Source organism: Ursus arctos, unplaced genomic scaffold (assembly GCF_023065955.2).
Source record: "Ursus arctos isolate Adak ecotype North America unplaced genomic scaffold, UrsArc2.0 scaffold_1, whole genome shotgun sequence".
Taxonomy (NCBI): domain Eukaryota; kingdom Metazoa; phylum Chordata; class Mammalia; order Carnivora; family Ursidae; genus Ursus; species Ursus arctos.
Window position 1 is genome coordinate 68,163,323 of NW_026622763.1, and position 19,399 is coordinate 68,182,721.

The window sequence follows — 19,399 nt, forward strand, 5'->3', positions numbered from 1 at the left end:
GGAACTCGGTCAGCTCTCTGGATGTGTGATCCGTAGCCTTTTCTACAAAATCCCTTTAAGTATGAGGATTATGACACATACTCCAATGAGACAAATCTGCCAATACAGAAATACTTCTGTTTTATTAATTCTGAGTTAGTTCAGCTGCCATTAATATTTGTTTTCTCAGCTGAATAAATAATAAATTCAAGCAGCCACTTAGACGTATGGTGCACTTGAAAGAAACTTTTTAGAACACAGAAACCGAAGTTGTTCACGCTATCATTAAAAAGATAATATAGCTGAGCTGAATTAACCTACTTAGGGATGCATTTCTCCCCAAGAGAAACTACAAAGTTATTCCTCACCAGTGGACTTCACTGCCCCCACCACAATTAGACATCAGGGATTAAATAACCTGGTGTTGCACTTATCACTGTGAACTACAAAGCCTTCAAAAAAATCCAATTACCCACTTAGATAACCAAAGAAGTGCACTTTTAAGGGCAAATAACCTGTTTCATAGAAAAAGTTATTTCATGTAACACTTGGTTTTAAATCCCAGCTCCGTAACTTATTATAAAATGAGAAAATTCACTTCCAAAGTATTAATTATTAAATAATATATTAATAAGTATCAAGTGCTTCTAAGTAATAAAATGCCTGGCACATAGAAAAGGCTCAGTGTGTGTTAGCATTTATCATTGTAGGGACGATTTGTGTGGCCATGTTGTAAATATTACTAAACACTACTTATGAGCCTTTTGGCTAAATCTTTTTAAGAAGATTAAAAAAAGGCCATTTCTTTTTGACCTCACCAATTATGCTACAAAGTAGATTACCTCTGTAATACAAGAACACTGTAGTTGATATGAATTTTTTATTGTTAGTTTCACCACACAAGATGTCTATTTTCAAACAAACCTTGGTCAGCTCTTTACCTGATGTTGTAATAGTTTTGAACAGATGGATAGTGTAACGAAGGTGAAAATGACTTTTGTGATCCCAGAAACCAGAACGTGGCAGTGAGCATGGGTAGCGGGTGGTGGCAAAATTGACAGGAAAACGTCTATCAGTAAGGACCCAGATAACCAGGCCTTTATGTACAGGATTCTAATGGATACCCTTCTGTATTATACTTGATCTCACTAAATAATCTTTTTTTTTTTTTACGCAGGGTAGTGATGTTGAGGTTCTGGCCCTAATCCCCTCATTGCCTCATAGGTTTATGTTTGGTCTCTGAGAATGAGGAAGGACTGAAGAACAAGTCTTAGAAGGAAGAGGACCATGAAGTAATCTTGTGAATGTAGTAAAGAATCAGCAGTATAATCATTATGACCTAACTGGCTGGGCTAGTGACCAGGGATCTCTTCGTTTATTTTGCTGAATTGTATATTAGGAATGATTATCTGAGTGCCAATAGTTGTTTTTCTAGACATCCCCTTTCTCTTTTGGTTAACTACTCCCCTTAAGGAGTGATTGGGGTTAGTTGACACCAATCGGTCCGGATTGAAGAGTTCCTGCACTGTCCACACCATCTTGTTTCTCAAGACTGTCTTTAGTTTTGGTGAATGAGAAAGCACTGGGTTGCCATTTCCTTTCTGAGAACAGCTGAGTTGGTAGAGGGGGAAGTGGATGTTTGGCTGAGTTCTCTCCTGTGGGGTTAGGACAGGGCTGGGCTGCTAAGCATCAGCTTCTGCTTTTGTGGGGCTTGGTTTCCTAACTGGTTCCTCTTTATAAATGTCAGTAAAATCAGTCTGAGCAGCCCTATCTAATCCCCTTTCTGGGAACAAATGACCGAGGGTGCAAGGAGTGGTCAACTTGCTTTGTCCAAATTCTTGGCCACGATTGTGCTCAACATTCTTAACTGGTCTCCTATCTGTTGTTAATCTTTTAAAGATCTTGTCAAACCTTTAAATAAATAAATTTTTAAAAAAAAGGTTTGATTTAAATATTCCTTCTGTGAGGGACACCTGGGTGGCTCAGTCGGTTAAATTTCGCTTCTGTGAGAATGTTTTTGCCTGTATTGAAGAATATAGCTTTGAGGAAAATCTAAACGAAGCAACAAGTCCTGCTAGATAACCTTGGTAGAATCAGAGCTTCTGATCTGAATCGGGAGTCTTTGGGAGCCCTGAGGTTGGATGTGGTCTGCCATTAGCTGACATATTTCATCATTTGTTTTATTTAATGTTGAAATCATACTTTTAATATTATCTTACACTACTTTCCAGCATTACATCAGTGTTTTTGGCTCTCCAGGCCTTATTTGTCCATGAAATGGAAGCTTCTGCTTCCTTAAGAATGTCTTGTCTCTCCTGCTAATGTGATTATCTCTGAAACTCTTCTCAGGCTGTATTATATCTATGCCACTTCTTTGCAGATGTTTGGGAAGTGGTGGTTGATCTAAAAATATTCAGTAAGAATCAAGAAAAAATTAAGGCTTCTGCCATGAAAACTCTCTGACTCTTCTCAACATTTCTGTTACCATCACAAAGTTAATTAGATGATTCTTTAAAGCCTTACAGATATATTTTATGCTGAAACATTTAATTCTACCACTGCAGTTTAAATCTAAAAATTACCTTTAAGCTGGAGGGCTCTGGATGGGGGGTGTCAAGATTGCCTAGATTCAAAACCGAATTTGGCCATTCTCTAGCTATGTGGTCTCTGGTGAGTTTCATCATCTGAAATGGGGATAAAAATTAGCAGTCACTACATAGAATTGATGAAAGGATTAAGTAACAGTTTAAGCTACTATTGTTTTTCTCTTCCTTAATAATAAAAAAATAAGTGAGGGAAATATGTATTGAGTATTTACTATTTCCTAGGCACCAGTCAGACAATTATCTCTGATCCTATGTAATTCTCTGAGGCGAGCATCCTTTTATTTTTCAGATTATTAACTTATGACTACAAAGCTTAATCAAGTGTCCTAAAGGTCACACAGTTAGTAAGGACTCTGAGGCCAGATTTGTTTCTACAGCACATGCCCCTTTTCACTACATGAGGTAAAAAGATAAAGAAAATTTTATTTTTATTTTCAGGTTATAATGTTTCAGGGTTTCCCACTACTGTTACATGGTTTTTTGGATGCATAAAAACAAATTGATAGCACATACGCATTATTAAGTGCTAGAAGCCAATGTGAAAGGGCTACATATTTGTTGCCAACTATACACATTGGAAAAGTCAAAACTATGGAGACAATAAAAAGATCAGTGGATGCCAGGGATTAGGAGGGAAGGATGCATAGGTGGCACACATATTTTTCCGGCAGTGGAACTACTCCGCATGACACTATAATGGCAGATACAAGTGCTCACACAGTTGTCCAAACCCATAAAACATACACCACCAAGAGTGGGCCCTAAGGTAAACTATAAACTGTGTGTGATTATATGTTAATGTAGGTTCAACAACTGTAACAAATGTACCACTCTTCTGGGGAATCCTGATAATGGGAAAAGCTAGGAAAGGATGGGAGTGGGGATATATGGGGAAATCTCTGTACTCTCCTTTTAAGTTTTGCCATGAATCTAGAACTGCTCTAAAAATTTGCCCACTAAAAAAAAAAAAAAGAGAGAAGAAAAGCAAATTGAGACAAGGGTATAGTATGAGAAGGAAAAGGTAAGGAAAAATAAACCTGTGAAGAATTTAACTACTTATCTATCTGCCTAGTATTAAGAGTGAAAAGTGCAAGACCAGGTCAGATGATTTGTGAAGTCCTGCTTGCTCACAAGTTGCTGGGTGACCTTCAGCCAACTACCTCACCCTTCCCGACCTCAATTTAAATATGCTTAAAAATAAGTGGTTGAATTGATCTACAGTTCCCTTCTTGTGCTAAATTTCCAGCCTTAACGATGAGGACCCATCCCAGCCTGTTTTTTCTTTTTTTTCTTTCCACCCCCACAAGCCACCCTGGCCTAAACCTGCACTCAACTGTACGCTTTTTTTTTAACCTACCCATTGGGTTCTAAACACAACAACTGTTCCTTGTAACCGCGGGGACAGAGGGATTAAAGGGCCCGGGTGGAGGGCTGAACTCTGAGCGAAGAAAAGAACAAGACCACCCTAAAGCCGCACAAGGAGCACCAAAAGCCGGCAAAATGAAAATTGCAGGGCAAAGCGGACGCAGCGCAGCGACGGCGGAAGCGGGGGACGGGTGGGGCGGGGCCGAGACCCCATTGGAAGGCTAAGGGGGCGGGGCTCGAGCTGACAGCCGGCAAGGAGCGAGAGAGGCTGCGCGGGCAACGCCGGCCTGTTCCGGACCCCTAGCTTCTCTTCCTACAAGGCGGGCGAGCCCGGCGACGGGCGTGCCGACGCCACGTGACGTCATAAGGGGCGGGGCGGCCGGGTGGGGGTCCAGCCGGCACACGGGCGCGTTCAGCAGTCGCTGTTTGGGACGCGGAGTGTGCGGTTGCTAGGTCTCCGCTCCGGGTTCGCTGTCACAGTCTGTCCCTTCCCGAAGCCTGGGACAGACTGGGCGCGCGCCCGCGTGTGCGTGTGCGTGTGTGTGTTGTGAGTGTGAGGTGGACTCAGGGCAGAGACGTCCCCTCGCTGCCTTTTTTTTCCTCTTCTTTTTATCCAGAAGAGGGGGGCAGTTCAGTTCGCACGCTTGCCTTACGGTCTCCCCGTTGGGAGCCGGGCTTGTGTGCGGACTGGTTCGTCTTTTTTTCTTTTAAACTTGTGAGCCTTTTTTCTTCTTATTTTTTTGGACTCAGTGCCTTCTGGGCTGGTTTCCTTGATCCCTGATTAACCGCTTTCTGCCCGTTCTCTCGCCACCCCCGCCCAGAGTCTCCCCTGCGCCTTCGCCCTTGCCCGGGAGGGTGGGAAGCTTTGTCCCATTCCCTGCCTACCCGCGTCTCCGCAGCCGTAGCCGCACCTGCCTCAATATGAATGGGGTCAGCGACCCACCTCTTTTTATAAAAGATATTAAGCCCGGACTGAAAAACTTAAATGTCGTCTTTATTGTCCTGGAGATAGGTAAGTGGGGTCTGCAGCCCACCCCTCTGCCCCCTTGCGTTCTGGGGCAAGAGGGAAGGGCGCCGCCGCTGCAAGCCTGGGGCTCCCCTTCTCCTCCTCCTCGTTTCCCCCTCCCCCCCCTTCCACGTGGCCCCGGTGGCCCCCGCCGGGGCTCGGATCCAACCTGCGGCGAAAACCCGGGGCTCGACCTCTTCCCACCTTTCCACTGCGCCATGATCCCGGAGGAGGGTTTAGAGCTTTTCTGGAAGTCCTCATTATCTAATACCCCCCCTTGTGATTTTTAAATCTTCACAGGACGCGTGACCAAAACCAAAGACGGACATGAAGTGAGATCATGCAAAGTAGCAGATAAAACGGGCAGCATCACTATTTCCGTGTGGGATGAAATCGGAGGTCTTATACAGCCAGGGGATATTATTCGGTTGACCAGAGGGTAGGTGTGCACCAAAGGGGGAGGAGGGAGAAGGCTTCCTAAGTAACAGTTTTCGGAATCATTGGCTGGGGAACCTTGGCAAGTTCTGGAGTTCTGTATCTTTTCTGTGAGCTTCCAAGGAGTTGTTGAGCCCCTTGGATGTTAATTTTGGATAGTGGACAGCTTTGAGATGTACCACCCTTGCCAGAAAAAGCAGTCAGTTTCACCCGGGAATTTAACCCACTCTTCCTCAGTTTACAGGTTTGGTAGATTGTTAAGTACTGTTTTGGGATTCCTAAGTTTTTAGTAAAGTGATAAAATTAGCATAGTCCGTACTACTTATTTTTTTCATAAATTATTTAGTATAGTTGTCAGTTCTTTTCCAACCTTTCCCCCTTTTTAGTGGCTTTTGAAATCCTGCCAGTATTTTATTTGGCAGGACATAAAATTGTAGTTGGACAATTTAGCAGTTTCTGTACTCGAATGTAAAAGTTAAGGGAAGTTCACAATATCTGGAAGGCACATTCTGGAAAATGATTTCCTGTGCCTACTGCTGTAAGGTCAGTGTAGTACAAAAACCAGAATGATATGCAGAAAATATTTGGCAGGAAGATGTCTAAGATACCTCCATCCAAGAGAGTCAGTTGACAGATTGGCTTTTAAAAATAATTTAGCACAACTTTTTTTTTGGTTGGTAATTAGACTGCCTTTAGAATTTTACCAAATATTTAAGTTAGGAAGATAAAAGGCCAGAAAAGGGTCTTGAAATGGATTTTGGAAGTTACGTGGTCAATAGAATTGTAATAATTTGTTGGTCACAACTATAGGAAAAGTGGGTAGAGATTGATGTTGGCATAGTAAATAGAATCTCAGAGAAGTGTTGGATCACCCTGAATGGAGGTTAGTTAGAGCCCTTTGATAATACCTTCCAGGCCTTACAACATCTTCAGGAAGTGAGGCAGAGTATCATCAAAGAAGGAAGTGAGAGTCAGAACATAGACATTTTATTCTCATGCAGTGACTCATTATGACACTAATTGTGTCTTTTAAACTTCCACATCTGTAGCTTACACAAAAGAGAATTCCTGCCTATGAGGGTGTGGTGAGGATTAGCATAATTAAAGTTTTTTGGTTGCCAAAGTATTTCTCATCCAGTGATTAAAAGTATTTTGTACAGTATAAACAGCATCTCATTTCAAATATTTCATATTTTGTAGTCAATGGAAAATACACAGGTATGTCCATCAAGATCCATATAGTAGTTATAGAATTTAAAATATATAATTTAAAGGAAAATTCAAAGCTAAAGAAACTCCATTATTTTGTAACTTCAGTGTGACCTTGAGGTTTTTACACTTCTGTAACTTCCTCTTCTGTAAAATGGGAATAATTATACCTTACTTACTAAAATAATATGTCTAGCGGAGTCTGGCCTATCGTAAGGCCCTTCAGTTCTGGTTGTATCTAAGAAAAGTAGTTTTTGAAGAAAGGCGTACATCCAAATAATGGTAATTTGAATATTGATATGTTTATCAGAAAACCCTGCTATTGTTATGTCATTCCTGAAACAAGTACAAGTTAAATGTTTGTTGTAACTTCAAATTTTTTCTCAACGTGCATTAACTTTTACGTTACTGAGGTGAAATATTAGTGCACTCTTTTTCTTCTAAGTTGCCTTTTGTGTACTGTCAGAGTGCTGGAGTCTTTAACAAATAACCCTTATTAAAGAGGAATGTATAATGAGGAACTCACTGGTATTTATTAACCTATGTTAAAAAACGAACTATACCTGTACTTAGTTAACAATATTTAGTGTATAATTTATCATTTTTAAAAAATATTTATTTGTCAGAGAGCGAGAGCACACAAGCAGGGGTAGTGGTAGGCAGAGGGAGAAGCAGGCTCCCCACTGAGCAAGGAGCTCAGGGATGCTGTGGGGATGCGGGACTTGATCCCAGGACGCTGGGGTCCTCACCTGAGCCGAAGGCAGACGCTTAACCGACTAAGCCACCCAGGAGTCCTTATAATTTATCATTCTAAGTCATAAAGTTACCATAGTAGTTGTAGAGAACCACTGAAAACCAAACCTTGGACTGATTTTACAATGTTTAATTTACATTTTTATTAGATTTTTGTGTAGGAATATTTAATGATGCTGTCTGCATTCAGAGTTGATCAGAGTAAATAATCTGTTCAGCCAAGCTGATGCTAAGAATTGCAGGTTTGGAAAGGTAGATAGGTGAGATTTGTGATTTTTTTTTTAGGCCTTTGATTAAATTTTACCAAATTTTTCAGTAACTTGTGAATCCTATGTGTTTTATGGAGGTGAAGGAAAAGCTATTATATTGATAATGTGTTTAGATCAAGTAAATGAATATAAAAGTAAACACTTGGTTTTGATTTTATATATTCTATGATTGAAAAATAATTTCTGCTTGAATCTCTTCAATTGAAAGTTCTTTTGTTAATTGACTAAAGATGGGATCTTTGGAGTATAACAATGCTTGCTTTGCAAAAAAGACTTTCTATTTTTTAGGGTTTGTTATAGTTTAGATAATTATGTCAGAATTTGGCAGTAGAGTTTTCTTTGTACTGTTCCTTTGTAAATAACAAGTTAATCAAAATTAGATTAATTGTATTTGATTTAGTACCATAGACGCAGAGTTTGATCTCCACCTACATCCCGATACAAAAAATACAGTATAAAGTTTTACTTAAGTAGAAGGAAATACATGTATTTCCATAGAACAGATGTTTCTTTTTTTTCTAGGTATGCATCCATGTGGAAAGGGTGTTTGACACTATATACTGGAAGGGGTGGAGAACTTCAAAAAATTGGGGAGTAAGTATTAAAATGCATTTCCTATAATTGAATAAATTACATATAATATCTACAGAATGACTGGTAGGTATAAACGATAAACTTCTTGGCTTTTCTGGACTGATAAACTGAATGCCTTCAATAGCTTTGCTGTAAAAACAACTTTACATGTATGTACCAGTTTAACAGCCATCCATATCGTTTCCTGTAGCTGAGAATGTCAGTTTTCCCTGGCAAAGAGCGTGAAGTTGCCCTTGAGATGAGCCCCAATGGGGCCATTTCTGTAGGCTTTGGGAACATGCATTCTTTAGGTGTCACAGTGCCATTTTAAATAGGTTCTGTCTTCTCGTGAATTGCCAGAGAAGCTAGGTAAGAAGCTAGGTTTCAGGCCAACAGTTTAAATTTTCTTTTTTCATTTATGGGTGAATATGTACTCATGGTAAAAGGACTTGTAGCGATGACAATTGAAGTCCTGTATTTATCTACAGTCTAGGTACCGTACAGGCAGCCACAATGCGAGCTTCCATACACTACTACCCTGGTAATCTCCACCCTGACTTGGAGGAACCATCCTCTCTAGGGGTGTAAAGGTAATTCAGCCTCCATATTAGCCTAGACATTTGGGATGTATTCATAAAGTATTGTGTTGGCAATGAGCCAAATCATTAGTCCATTCTGTTTGGTGAATGTTTAGACATCTACTTAATGCCCATGAAATTGGAGGATATTTGAAGAGAGAGAAGCCACACATGGCACAAAAAAAAAAAAAAAAAGAAAAAAAGAAAAAGGGAAAATGTTCTTCTATAGTGCAGGGATAAAATTCTTTGTTTGGAAAAGTTAAGCAATCTTGCTAGCTTTTAAAGATCAGAAACTGGTAACACTTTGCTTTTGTTAGGAGGAAAATTGTTTACTTATGTTTCTTTTCAGAGTAGTGTTAGACAACGTGTTATGAAAGCTGTTAGCATCAGTATCATCAAAAGATTTAGGCTTTTTTTCCTGACCTTCATATATACAGAAAAAGAGGTCAGTTATGTGAAGAACCACTGGAGGTCACTCAATTCTTAGTGACTTGACTTTGTAAGGGTCAGTCTAGGATATACCAAAACTGATTTTAATTTATTTATGGGGTGAGGAGCTTAGTAAATGCTTATATGTAATGTTAATAAATGCCATAGTCAGCTTACAAGAAGCATTGGGATAAACTGTTGTCTTAATAGCCACATGTCTTTATACATACCTGCAGAATCCACTCTTAACCTTGAATGATTATCTTTGCAGATTCACAGTGATTGGTCAAAAGAGGGACTGGATGGGAGTGTGTGAATGGATCAGTGCAAATCCATCACCACTGCTGGAAAAACCACTCTGGAACCCTAAACATGGTTCAGTGGCATCAGCCTATATGGAAAAACAGCACAGAGATGTGTTTCTGTGTCCTTGATCTTTGACATGATTTTTTTTTTTTTTGCAGTACAGAATAACTAAAATAAAAAATAGAATGTTTTAAACGTTGTAGGCTGTTGAATATTTTAGAATACTTTGTTTTTATGGAACATATAGCATTTAGGAGGTTTCTGTTGTATAAATAGTTAGCATGTTGCTTTTTAGTTAATTCATTTGACACCTAAATTCTTCATTCCTGTAAGTTATGCATGTTAAATAAAGAAAGGTTGATTATTTTGGGAGTCATTTAACTTGTGCTTTATTTTCTTTCAGATTTTGTATGGTTTATTCAGAAGTGCCAAATTTCAGTGAACCCAACCCAGATTATCGAGGACAACAGAGCAGAGGGGTAATTAATCCAAACGTATAGTCTATTTTTATGATTAGGCTAATTTTGACTAGGTACTATAATTCTCTGGCTAGGTGTCCAACCCTGTCATACATACCCAGAATATAATGAGGACAGTTTTAAAAAGAATATAAAGTCATTTTCATTCTGTATATTTTGTGAGTCTGTGTATTAAATATATGTGCCATTGAGCACTTTGAGGAGTAGGGAGTACTATCAGGAAAATGCAGTAAGATATAACAGAAGCTATGAAAAGTTTGGGAAATAATCCTGAATAGTAACAGTGAATGGACTTGGATAAATCTTTTAAAAATTTGTTAAAAAAAAACAATTATAGAATGGATATAACATGTTATTTTAATAATTTTTTAAGGTAAATCTTCAATTGGTTAAATTAAAAACATATTTTTTAGGCACACAATGAACAGAAGAATAATTCCATGAATAATAATATGGGTACAGGTACATTTGGACCAGTGGGTAAGATTTTTTTTTTTTTTCATATTTGTGATCAGGTGTTAAGAATTAAGCAAATATATCTTATGAAAGATTTAGAAGAAAACTGTTGTTAGGCATACATTAACACTAAAAGGGAGCTACTAGTAAACAGGGAATTCCCCAAGTAACTGATTTTCTAGATAGCAGATACTCTCTTAAGCTAACTTATTGAGCACATTCTTTTTATTTTTATACATATGAATTTATTTGTTTTAATTCCAGTGTAGCTAACATAGTGTTTTATTAGTTTCACATGTACAATATAGAGATTTAACAATTCCATGTATTAGCACTCATCAGGATAAGTGTACTTTTAATCCCCTCCACCTATTTCCCCCAACCCCCACCTCCCTCCCGGAGCACATTCTATATTTAAGCAGTGGCTGATAATAAGAAATCTGTTTTAGTGATGTGTAGTCAGTTTTCCATTGATTTTTTTTTTAAACAAAGTTTCTGTAATCTAGTGATTATTTATAATAGATACAGAATTACTATTATTTTGGCACACGAAAAGCCTTTTATCTTTAGACTAATAGCTTACCTTAAATTTTCATGTGCTGATAGCTACCTCTTTAAAAGATTGACCTTTACCCCTCAAATACTCAAATGTCATGGTAATGGTTCTTTCAGCTGTGTTAAAGGTCTTTTGAAGTTTGTATTCTTAAATAAGGGAGGAAAAGTCTTTGGGATTAGAGTATAGTAGGGTGGCTGAAATTTTATTTGACCTGCTGGCTGCATGTTTTGGCACGGCTGGTGATGATCACATTGGGGGCAGCATTGCTGTCTTTTCCTTTGAAAAATTAGATTGTCCGTTCTGAATTATTAACCATATTTGAACCTAATGCCGGTGTTCATACACCATTTTACCCTTTCTTTTTTTCCTTTTCCCTTACAATGTAGGCAATGCATTACCTATATTTTTCTTCTCTACTAATTTCTCATCCTGTTGCCCAAACTGTTCTATTTCTCTCTCCATTATTAATACAGTATCAAGTTAATATATTTACAGTAATCAAACATTTGGAAAAACGCAGAACCCACATTGGGTTTTTTTCCAGTAGTTTAAAAGTAAAGGCATTTGTTTTCTATAATACTACTTGAAAGCATGTGTTAGAACTTTGAATAGGTGTCTTCCTACAGATCAGTGTCTGAAGATGGTGATGAATTTTTATATTCTTTCCTAGGAAACGGGGTTCAAACTGGCCCAGAATCAAGGGGATGCCAGTTTTCATATGCTGGTAGAAGCAATGGCCGGGGACCTACAAATCCACAGCTACAAGGAACAGCTAATAATCAAACAGTCATGACCACAATTAGTAATGGCAGGGACCCTCGGAGAGCCTTTAAAAGATGACCTATGCCAAATACTGACATGTAGTTTGTAAACTACACGCCCTACTTGAACACTTACTGCACTTTTATTTATCGTTAACTGTGAAAACTATGTCGTTTATCGGTTTCCTTATATGTTTTGGGTTTGTTAACAAGAGTGGTTTGTTTTTATAGCAAAACTGTTAAGCTGCTCAAGTCTCCTGTTGAAGAATTTGAAGAATGGGAACACTCTGAAAAGTAGGGGCATTTATTTTTAGAGCAAAAAGATCTATGGTTATCCTCTAAAAAACATGCACCCATTTCATGGGTGAGTTACTTAAGACATCAGCATTATAGCCTCTATGAGTCTATCTTCTGTATACATTTTGTAATATTTAAAATAAGGCTTAGTGGGAGATGTTCTTTTGTCTTAAATTCAGGTATTGCCAACTAAAGCAATAACCACCAAAAAACCCCACAAAAACTCAGTCAGTGCTAACTGCAGTTTTTGAGCGGTTGTGACTCCAGGAGTGATTGACTTCTTCATTGAGTGACTGCCATTAAGATTTTCCAAGGACCGAATCATTCTAAACTCTCGTTTTATTACCAAAAAATATATATTCTTTATCAGAATTACGGAATAGAATGGGGACTGTATTATAACAGGTAATTTTTATAAGAAAGCTTCATTTATTTTAGGGTAGTCCTGTTAATATTTGTGGTCAACTCTGTGCATTACACTGAAGGGAAATTTAAAACTGAGGCCTTGAATATTTATTTTTTGAAACTACCATGTCAAATATTAAAGTATAATTTGAGGGAGTTAAAAAGTCATAATAAACATTGATCTGATCATTTAAAAAAATTGTGGTACATAAAGATGAAAGCAATTCAAATTGAATTCATGTAGAAATATGCAGTCTTCAGTTAGCTAGGTACTTGCAGAAACTCATCCTGGAGTGAAATCCTAGGGACTTACCTTATTTGGAGAGTGTGTGTGTATGTGAGTGTTCAAGTTTCTGAACACAATTCACAAAGCCTTATCAGCAAAAGTTAAATGGCTCTCTCTAAGAAGTGAATACAGCTTTATTCAGAAATGTAAAGGTAGAATTTATTTATGTGTTATAAATGGTCCCCAGTTCCACTTTTTACTATAGAGTGGATAACTGGTAAGTTTTTCCTTTGTTAGAATTCAGTTCTTCAATATTATCTCGAATAAAACTTGCATTCATGTTAACGGAACCTCCCTTATTTTTGCTCTATCAATGATTTCCAGTGGAGAGCCAGTAAATTTTACTGTAGTTGTAATGATGACTTCAGTCCGGCAACTGCTAAGCAGTCTGTATTTGTCGCTTTTTGTCCCTACCTGAAATCACAAAATAATTTAAGTAGACTGTTTTCTAAAAACTCCATAGCCTTTGAATACGAAAGTTGGTGCCAGAATATTTGTTTGCTCTAATTCAGTGTATCTAACAAATTTCCACACACACTGTATATTAGACACCGTGGAGAGTGAAGGGGTAGGTGATGAGTAATCTCAAGGAGCTTATTCATGGTTCGTAGTACTTTGGTAACTAGGGTTTTTATATGCTAGAAAGAAGTTTCTCCATTTATTCTTAACTCATGATTATAGTTAATTTGGCTTTGTGACTAATATTTTTTTAAGATATTCACAAAATTACAGATGTTTGGAGTAAAAAAATTACTAAAAACTAGCACATATGTTTTTCTTTAAAGGTAGGAGCAATAATACTGTAAGTTATTTGTGGGAAAATATGGTGTTGAAGATGATTTTAAAAGAAAGAATTTGGGGGTTCAGAAACATAAACTATCAGGTAGGGATAGCTGAGCTTCCAGTTCTAGCCCATTGTCCCCTCACCTATGATATTGGACAAATTATCACACTTAAAACCTCTATAAGCCTTAAGTTCCAAAACTATAAACCCAAGTAAGTAATATTATCCCTTTAGAGAGTTACTGAAGATTTTCTAGTTAAGTGATTAAGATGATTTCTGGCACATAATAGGCAGTCAAATGTTTGTCATCTAATCATACCTCAAGAATAGAAAAAAATGCAGCATTAGGTGTGGAAATACTGTTATCCTTTAACAAGTTGAGATTAAATAGAGAACGATCTAATTACTGTTGTAATTGACATTTGCCTCAATAATTTAATCTTGTTGTTCTGTGTTCTTTATCATTTATTAACAAATCTCTTTTTTCTTAAGGGAAGCCTCCAAAACCAAAGCAAAGTGAATTACAGTCCATAATGAATATTTGCCCTACCAGTCTGCTTGGACGGTACTCAGCAAGAAGAGGAAGAAAGTTTTCTACCTTCCTCTTTCCTGGTGCTTTCACCTGCGCATTTTTAAATGTCTCGACACCTACCAAAAACAAAAACCATTTAGTATAGAAATACACACCTACTAGAATTGGGTCCCATTTCATTTCTACAAAACAGTTCTGAAGTGGTTTGAAGTTTCACCAGCCAGCTGGCCCCTCCTCTCTGGGCCAGGTTTTTGGGTGGTGGCTGCAATTCAGAGACAGAAGATGAACCTCATACGGCCAGAGCGTGATGTGTAATAGTGAAGGTTGCAGTGTCTTTCCCGTGGGCACTTACACAGCTTTTCCTATATATAACACCCTTTTTTGCTTTGTTCCTGTAGTTTTGTTGATTTTTTTTTTAAAGTAATCTGCTTTAACTTTGAGGACGGTTTAACTTGATGCCCTGAATATTTGTAGTACTGAATCCTTGTCACTTGTATTTCTATTATTTAACATTTTAAAAGAATGTTTAATTTGCTGGGTTGAGTAATGCCAAAGGGATGATGCTGAGAACAAATAGATGTGAAGTTAGTGGAAAAAAAAGTTGCAATTATGAAAACGTTCAAAGTAGGAAGCTGGTTACCTGGCCCTACAGTGTTCTCAGAGGTACGCGGTACCCACTGGCAGTGTTCTCCAACAGTCTGAAGACACAATGGTGGTTTTAAGTTTATATAGATTTGGCATTCCTGTTACTGAAATGACTTCTCTTTTCTGTTATGAAAGTAATTACGGTTTGCTCCAAGCAACTTTAGGCTCCCGTGACTCTTAAGATCCTTCTCTTTAATGTATTTGGAAAGGTTCTCCAGACAACAAACCTTGGGAACCATGGGAAAGCAGTATCAACATGGAACGTTTGCCCAGCGTCAGTCTTTTTTACCTCTAGGCTTCTTGGGACTACTTGCCCCATGATGGCTTTTATAAAAATCTATTTTGCCTTTTCTTTGTTTAATTTTCCATCTGATGAGAGTCTTAACATTTCTGGTAGAAAAGGGGGTTATGTGAGGGGTAAAGGCAGATGCACTTGGCTGTGGTGAAAACCGGGCTTTGGCCAATGATTAAATGTTGGGGTGGTGACCACTCCCACATTTCACAAAGTAGTTGTAATGATTAACAGTTAAGGTATGCTTCTGAGGAAATCTAATTGTGACCTTTGGAAAATAACACTGTCGTGAATGGTATGTTGTTAGGTCCTGAGGGAGAAGCTTAGGAAAACGTTTCCGAGCATATTCAACTTTTCTCCCAACTCCTTTGTCTTATTAGGGATACACCAGACTTTGTGTCCAAATAATACAACCACATTACTCCAGGTTTCTGAGCTAAAAGAGTTGAATGATGTTTCTCAAAGCACAGATCACAAACAGACTAGAGAAAATCAAGTCCACAGACTGTCCCTAAGAAGCCATCTACGTAGCACTTTCCTCATTAAGAACATTAGACCCAAAGATGTTCCTAAGGGCTCTTTACCACTATGAGATAACTGGGGTTATGTAGCAAAATGAACATTTTAACAAGTTGACTAGTAGACATTTAAACCTTTTGAAAGGCCTTGATAGGTAACCCACAACTAGTGTGGCTCCCCAAGTTTTAGGACCATGCCAACCCAAGGCTGCAGTAGACCTGGGTGTCTTGAGAGGCCGCTTTTCACACCACAGTCCTCACCACGGCATGTACTTACAACCTCAACGGAAGCACTTGGCATGTCTTCAGAAACCGGTTTTTTTTAAACTATTTCTAACCAGAAGTCCAGTAAATTTTCTACTCCATCAAAATCTTTTGAATGAAGAGTTAGTTCAGTTTCTTGTCCATATCTTGAAAGTATGTTGAGTGAAACTGACAGTGGTTTATAAGCCACCGGTAGATCTCCCCCAGGAACTTGTTAGAAATAGGAGTTGCTTCTCTGTTGTATCAGAAGGAGGATTTGCAAGTGTAGGTCTGGTAGAGCTACTCTTGATATAGTGACCCTGAAGATTCTTGTCTCCTGCCCTTGATATCTCTCTCAACACAGAAATAACTGTTTTGAAATGCATATATAGTTTCTTTTATCTTTGTGAGGCTAGAATATACCAAAGTTCTGGTCTGCAAAACATGGAAAGATAGTTGGAAGCATGTGTCTCCAAAGGGCAGAATTGAGGAAAGCAGGGTAGTCTCAAGTGAGTATGAGTATGGCCTCTGGAGGTGAGCCCCGCTGAGTTTTGAATTGGGTTCAAATAGAATTCAAATTATGTCAGTATTAAAATCAGATCATCTATAATGTAGTCATCTAACTGCATTTGGGCCTGTATCAAAGTAAAAAGTTTTTCACCCTAGGTTTCTATTAAACTTTTTTGAAAATAGATTTTATTATTGCTTATCTCAGCAAATAGCTGTTCATAGCATCTTCTACCTTCCTTTTAACCCCAGAGCATTCCTCAGTCCCCTACTTTATTATGTGGAGAGAGGCTGGCCCAAGTGAAAAGTAGTAGTGGGGTTGGAGGCATGATAAACATTGCTAAGAATGCCTAATAGAGCCCACCGCTTACAGATCTCAATCCTGTTCTCTACACAGCCAAAATTTTCCACAAGTAATATGCAAGGCATTATTTGATTGCTAGTCTTCTGCTTCCAATATTTATAACCCTAGTAGGAGCTGAAGACCTCTGACAGGTCCCAGGACTGAAAAGGAGTAAAAACAGTAGCACAAGTAGTGCCATCTACTGGGTGATGACGATAGAGGTTCTGTAGTTTAGGAATCTGGCTTAACATGTGGAGGAAGGGTTCCATTATTCCTTTAGATAAGAATTTTTGTCTGATGGTCTAAGCATGATATAGAAGATCATTAGGGAGTAATTGAGCCATCTAATTCTAATTTATGAACTAGCAACACTGTGACATCAAAAGTAAAATCCCTTAAGCGGATTTATTAAACCCGGAACTGCCCCCAAAGCTATAGAAAATATGGAAACGTTGGCCAAATTTTGTGTTCTTACTACATTTATCAACAACGCTGGTGGGGAGTGTAAACTTAAAAATACCTTTTGGTGGGTGGTGTTTGGGTAAAAAGAGTTGAAGTAGAACTTGAAACTGCCTTTATTTGTAAAATCCTAGCCAAACGACTGCTGCTGTTCTGGTAGTGATGTTAGCTTTGCAGGACGTAACCTATTTTAAATGTCCTTGACAGTGTGCTTTGGTGAAAAGAAATAGTTTTGAGCTGAGGAGATCTTGGTTTGAGTCCTAGATCTACTGTTCACTGGCTCCATGACTATGAACCTTGTTGTAAAATGAGGATAATGGGGCTGTGAGGACTACATGAGCCAATGTATGCAAAACATCACAACCATATTGGGTGCTCAGCCAATGTTAAGCTCTTTTTCCACCAGCAGTGGAAATAAGAGGCAAATACTGATCGTTTTTTTTTTTTCATGCCTTGAGAAGATGATCTCTCCTATAATTTTAAACCTGAAATACTAAGCAACTTACATTAGTTACTGCAATTAGGTTGGTTTTCTTTGGTGTGTGTGTGTGTGTGTGTGTGTGTGTGTGTGTGTGTGTGTGTAAACAAGCTTTTGCAGTCTTCTCCAGGTGCAGAAAAGTACGTACCCTGACAATTTGTCATGACAACATTGTAAGGTTGAGTCTTCACAAAGTACTGCTCAATAGAGGAGTACCTGTGCTGTTTCTCCATTCACCTTTGTCCAGAGGGTAAGGGCATGGTTATGAAAGCGCAGAGGAAGAGGGAGGACATGTCGGCCAGGGTTTGTGCCAGAGAGGAGGTCAGTGGCCAAGGGGAGGGCAGAGGGTACACTGGAAGGAATTCCCCATTCCCAGTGACAGTCCTCAGAATTGCTGTGCGCACAGAATGCAGAGGGGTTTGCTTCTGATAAAGCACTGGATAACTTCCCAACATTTTATTATGAAAAATTTCAAACATACAGTGATGTTGAACGAGTTTTAGAGTAAACATTTGTGCATTCACCAGTTAGATTTTATCATTAACATCTGACTAGTTTCATCACATCTATCCATCGCATTCATTCATCTGTTTTTAATACGTTTCAAGTAAACAGACATATAAATATTTATTTCAGCATGCTTATTCACTAGAGTTCGGTATTTTGCAGTTGTTAGTGTAGAATTTACATAAAAAGAAATACACAAATCTTAGGCGCACATTTGTGAGTTTTAGTGAATGACCATGCCTATGTAACTCAAACCCCTCTTGAGATATACAGAACATTACCATCACTGCAGAAACTTTTCTCATGTCCTTCCCAAGTCAACCCCCCTCCGCATGGCCCAGGGGCAGTAAACTCTTCTGATATTTAAAAAAACATTGTTAACCAAAGGGGAAAGTTTCATATGTGCCAAGGTCAGCTCTACTTAAATAACTCCAACAGTGCCAGAATACTGCCAAACCCAGCCTCACACATCTCAAAAATGTAATCCTAAAACCTTGGAATTTTTTTTTAATCCTGTCTCATTTAAATTTAGCTCTAACTCTGCCCTTAGTATCTATTTTTTTCCCCTCGAGATTGACACTTAGCATCCTAGACTCTTGAGGCAGAAACTGCTGGGATGAGACCAGTTGAGCAGGAGGACTTGCAGCGCCAGGACTGGGGCTGGGAGGAGCTGGCTCCCTGGAGCATGCCACTTTGTCCTGAGCAGCTCTCATGGAGCTGGAAGGCTCTGGCAGGACGTGATAAGACGCAGCAGGTGTAGAAGGTACATTGAGTGCTGGGAGCAGAAGGGATACACTGGACCTTCAGTGTTTTCGGGTCAGGTGCTCAGCTATTCAGCAGGGTTTTATTCTAAAAATTCTAATTTTCTTAAGGTCTGAGCTGTCCAAAAATGCCTTCTGCTCCTCAGGGTTTGCCTTTTCATAGTTAGGGATTCAGAGTTGGCATACTCAAGAGTGTATCAATTCTTTGCCAAGCAAAGACCCTACTACTCAGTCTACAGAAAAGCATCCCTGAATGAAACATACAATTGTTTTGTTTCCCAGCTTAGTAGTGTATTCATGCATGGGTGCCCATACATGACATAGATGAATTATTGCCAACAAAGCTCTTTCTGCATTCAACTCCACATTTTCCAATCTTAAATATTTTCCTTTTTTCAATCACTTGGTGCTTAAGGATCTTCTCCTCTGCTACTTTAATTGGCTACCTGTAATTTATCGAGTAGTTACTATGTGCCAGTACTATTGCTAGTGAGTTACCTAGATTATCTCATTAAATGAACCTGTGGGGGAAGTTTTGCTATCCAAAGTTACAGATAGAAACTAAGATTTAGAAGGATTGAG

At 38.6% G+C, this 19,399-nt stretch overlaps 1 protein-coding gene across 1 annotated transcript; it reads left to right on the top strand.

Moving 5' to 3' along the window:
• Nucleotides 1-4,352: 4,352 nt before the first annotated feature.
• Nucleotides 4,353-15,067, top strand: NABP1 (nucleic acid binding protein 1). Its single transcript, XM_026492293.4, has 6 exons — nucleotides 4,353-4,962; nucleotides 5,257-5,395; nucleotides 8,145-8,216; nucleotides 9,912-9,987; nucleotides 10,401-10,467; nucleotides 11,670-15,067. The coding sequence occupies exons 1-6, from the start codon at nucleotides 4,872-4,874 to the stop codon at nucleotides 11,837-11,839; spliced, it is 615 nt and encodes a 204-aa protein (XP_026348078.1). The 5' UTR covers nucleotides 4,353-4,871; the 3' UTR covers nucleotides 11,840-15,067.
• The last annotated feature ends 4,332 nt before the right edge of the window (nucleotides 15,068-19,399 follow it).